Genomic DNA, 3,569 nt, shown 5'->3' on the forward strand with positions numbered 1-3,569 from the left:
TATTTACGTCTTTAATAAGTCTTTAGATCTCTAATTTTACTATAAGCTATAGAATAAGAATAGAGGTAGAGAATAAAGAGTATATATACAGAAGCACAATTTTGCAAGCTAAGATTTTAGCATTTTATTACTTTACAATCTATAGCTTAGTTAGTTATAAGCTATTAAGAATATATAATTATATTATAATCCTCTCTACTATAGTGTAGATAGACGTTAGTATTTATAGGATAGTTACTTTACTACTCTAAATTTTAAAAGCTTTAACTACGCTAGAGGCAGCAGCGCTAAGAACCTAAGCCTTAGCCTGCTTAACACCTGCACCTTTAAACGTAGGATTTTAACCTTTTTAGAAATACGTCTTTTTATATACTAGCAATAGACCTTACTCTTTTTAGACTAGTTTACGCTGTAGGATTAGTTTACTAATAAATAATTTAAAAAAAAATTATTTATAGCTTTTACTTAAGCTTATTAGTTTAAAACTATTACTAAGTATTAATTACTATAAGTAGGTAGAGGGCCTGTTTTCTTATAAATTTACTTATTTAGAAGTACTCTACATGTTTTATTACTCTTGTGTACCTACTTAATTATAGACCTGATTGAGCTTGCTTTCGACAACTCGTATTCATGTGTGGGAACGACATGTACGCGCGACATGACGGGCTGGTTCGAGCTTCTTCCTCATCTCCAAGAACTGCCCGTGTGCCGAGGGCAATTTCCTAGGAACTCGTGGGGACATTGCCCGTCGCGCTACGAACATATAGAGAAATAGCCTGCGTGCGTTTGCGCGAGGCTGAGTTCAGTTTCGGCTGGAGGACGCGGCGGAAGCGGTACCTTTGCGTAAAAAACTGGTCACAATCACTATCTTTTCGTTGGCAATGCGATGAATAAATCACCAAAAGCTACGTCCATGCGATGCAATGGTCGCATTCCATAGTCTTCGGGTCTCCTCAAGGTCCTCAAGGTTTGCCTGGAAACGGCAGACTCGCAAGGACTTACGCAATCTCAACACCACACGGCAACGATATCGGGCTGGATACTCGTTACAGCCCGTCTTCGATTGCGCAGTCGTCGCTCGTCACCCAACTTACGTACCCCCATGCACCGCCATGGTCGGGAAGCCCTTCTTGAGGAAACAGCCAACGGGCGCAGTCGAGACACCCCGCGCAATGAACCACCGGCACGCCCACGCCTCAACTGTCAAGCAAAAGTCCAGCCACCTCTAGACCACGCGCGATCGCCACGCCAAATCACCGATTACATCGCCGAAGCCAACAGTATCATTATCCCCACCCCGATTCACGAAATAACGATGTGCAAGTGACGACAGTTTTTGATCCCTGTACCGAGTGGGCGACCCGGTTTTACGATGGGCAGCGGGCCAGTGTTGGGCCAGGCGAAGCCAAGCTGGGGGGAAGCCGACACCCGGCCTGCGCGCGCGCAAAAGGCCCCATGTCGCAAGTCCGTCAGCGTTGTAGCATTGCAGCGTTGCTCGTGCGACGCATGGTGTTGAACATGATTGTTTCTTCGTTTTGGTTTCAATGGTTTGTGAGATGCGCGACCTGGTTTTCGGGCGACGCCAGTCTCCTGACAAACCATACTTTGGAGCGACTGGCAAACTCTATCGCCACAGCTCCTGAGCGCCAGATGCCATGGCGCGAAACACTCGATACTTAGCTGAACGTTCTTTGTTGGTAGGGGGCTGGGGGCAGTTATTGGGATTTGGGGGCACATACTGCTTTCTGTGGTTGAGTGACGAAGCGGCGCGGCAGTCTGCCAGAGCCGCCCAAGAACGCGCCACGCCCCCTTGGCAGGCACAGAACACGAAGTGTGCCTGAGCCCTGAGTGCTTACGGGGTCATCTCCGCAGCCGCCCGGGTTCGTGCTGGCTCGCGTCTGTCACCTTCTTTCTTTGGCTGCCGTGCGCTCGCTCAGCTCGTGTTCAGGTACGAGGCGTGTCAAAGAGGTGAAGATCGCTGGTGATTTTTATTGTTAGTAGTCGTGTTAAGGGTGATCGTCGCCGGGTGGGAGTGATTGGCATTGTTGGTTCAGAGTTGTCACTTGGGCAAAACAGAAAGGCAAGGGATTCGGGTCATGAATTCGTGGATCTGTAATTTGGCAACAGAGCAAAGAGGCGCTCCCCTAAACAATGAGCAGGGAAAATAAAGAGGTTTAGTACCGTAAGATACATAAGAAAAGAATATGTTTCGAACCAGCGCGAAAGCACGCGTCGCGAGATTGATCTCCAAGCCGCCCTGTCATCTACAGTAGAAGAATTGTAACCCCCAAACACCCTCATAACGTGTGTTGTGACTTGCTTATGCAAGGTCGCAGCACCAGATACCCTCGTGGTTAGCACATCCAATCTTGGTGTACTGGTCGGAAGTGAGGATCTCAGCGTGGCCGGTCTGGCCCTCGTAGTTCCAGCCCTTGGACGCGCTGCCGCAGACATCCTGGAGGCCGGGCAGGCTGGGGATCTCGCAGAGCCATCCACCGTAGAAGACGTGGTCGAAAGACTCCATGTCGGGCTTTCCGGGGGCAAGGACCTGGCCGTAAGTGCCGGGGTTGAGCTTGTGCTTCATGACACCGTTGCCCTCAACAACGACGTTCATGGCGTTGGCCTCGAGCTTGGTGTCGCACTCGAGAGACTTCATGCCGAGCTTGGCACGCGCCTCCTCGACAATGCCCATGTATCCACCGCTGGAAGGAGCGGGAGCAGCGGGGGTCGTGGTTGGCTTGGGAGCCTCGCTGGTAGGAGCAGGGGGAGGAGGAGCGTCGTAGGTGGTGGGCTTCTGAGGAGCGGGCTGGTAGACCATGGTGGTGGTGGGCTTGGGCGCCTCGCTGGTGGGCGCAGGGGGAGGGGGAGGAGCGTAGACGGCAGTGCTGGTGGGCTTGACGGGAGCGTAGGCGGGCATGGTGTTCTTGGCCGGGGCCTCGTACGCAGCGCTGACGGAGGAGCTGGTAGGCTTGGGGATCTCGTAGCCCTCGGTGACGTAGACAGTCTTGACGACAGTCTCAACGACGACATGGACGTTCTTGACGTGCTTGTGCTGGCTGCCGTAACCACCGTAGGAGGGAGCGGCGAGCGCAGAGCCAGCCAGAATGGCGGCGGAGAAGGCGGTCGAGTAGCGCATGTTGATTGATTTCGTGTTGGTTGATTTAGTAAAGGATAGGAGCTGGACTTGAGTTGACAGGTAAGGTTCGACGGTCGAATTGTTTTTTGGTTACAGATGCGAAGTGAGCGTGTTTGTGCCGAAGGGCGGTAGAGAACGTGGTGTCAAAGATTGACTGTGTAGAGAGTGAATGACTGGATGTCGAACCTGGAAGTCGCAGACCTGGGGTAGTAGAGGAAGGCAGAGGGGATAAACTACATTTATACAACTTGACGCTAAGCAGGAAACGGGCGTTGTGCAGCTGACATGGGCCAGGAAATTAAACGCGAGCGCCATCACATTTCCGCCCACGGCCCCGTCCTCCGCAGATTTACCTGTGCCTGGAGCTAGAGGCTCTCAAGCGCAATCCTCGTCCCAACCAAGCCCTTGGTAGACCGCTTGCATCCTTTCA

General features: G+C 51.6%; 1 protein-coding gene across 1 annotated transcript; it reads right to left on the reverse strand.

The window, feature by feature from the left end:
- Nucleotides 1–2,323: 2,323 nt before the first annotated feature.
- Nucleotides 2,324–3,139, reverse strand: J4E93_003776 (uncharacterized protein; the record flags this gene model as incomplete). The annotated part of the gene is made up of 1 exon (XM_049341706.1): nt 2,324–3,139. One exon carries the CDS (start codon nt 3,137–3,139, stop codon nt 2,324–2,326), a length of 816 nt encoding a protein of 271 aa, XP_049201211.1.
- Between the last annotated feature and the right edge of the window lie 430 nt (nt 3,140–3,569).

This window comes from Alternaria ventricosa (genome assembly GCF_023758065.1).
Source record: "Alternaria ventricosa strain BMP 2768 chromosome Unknown scaffold_5, whole genome shotgun sequence".
Lineage (NCBI taxonomy): Eukaryota > Fungi > Ascomycota > Dothideomycetes > Pleosporales > Pleosporaceae > Alternaria > Alternaria ventricosa.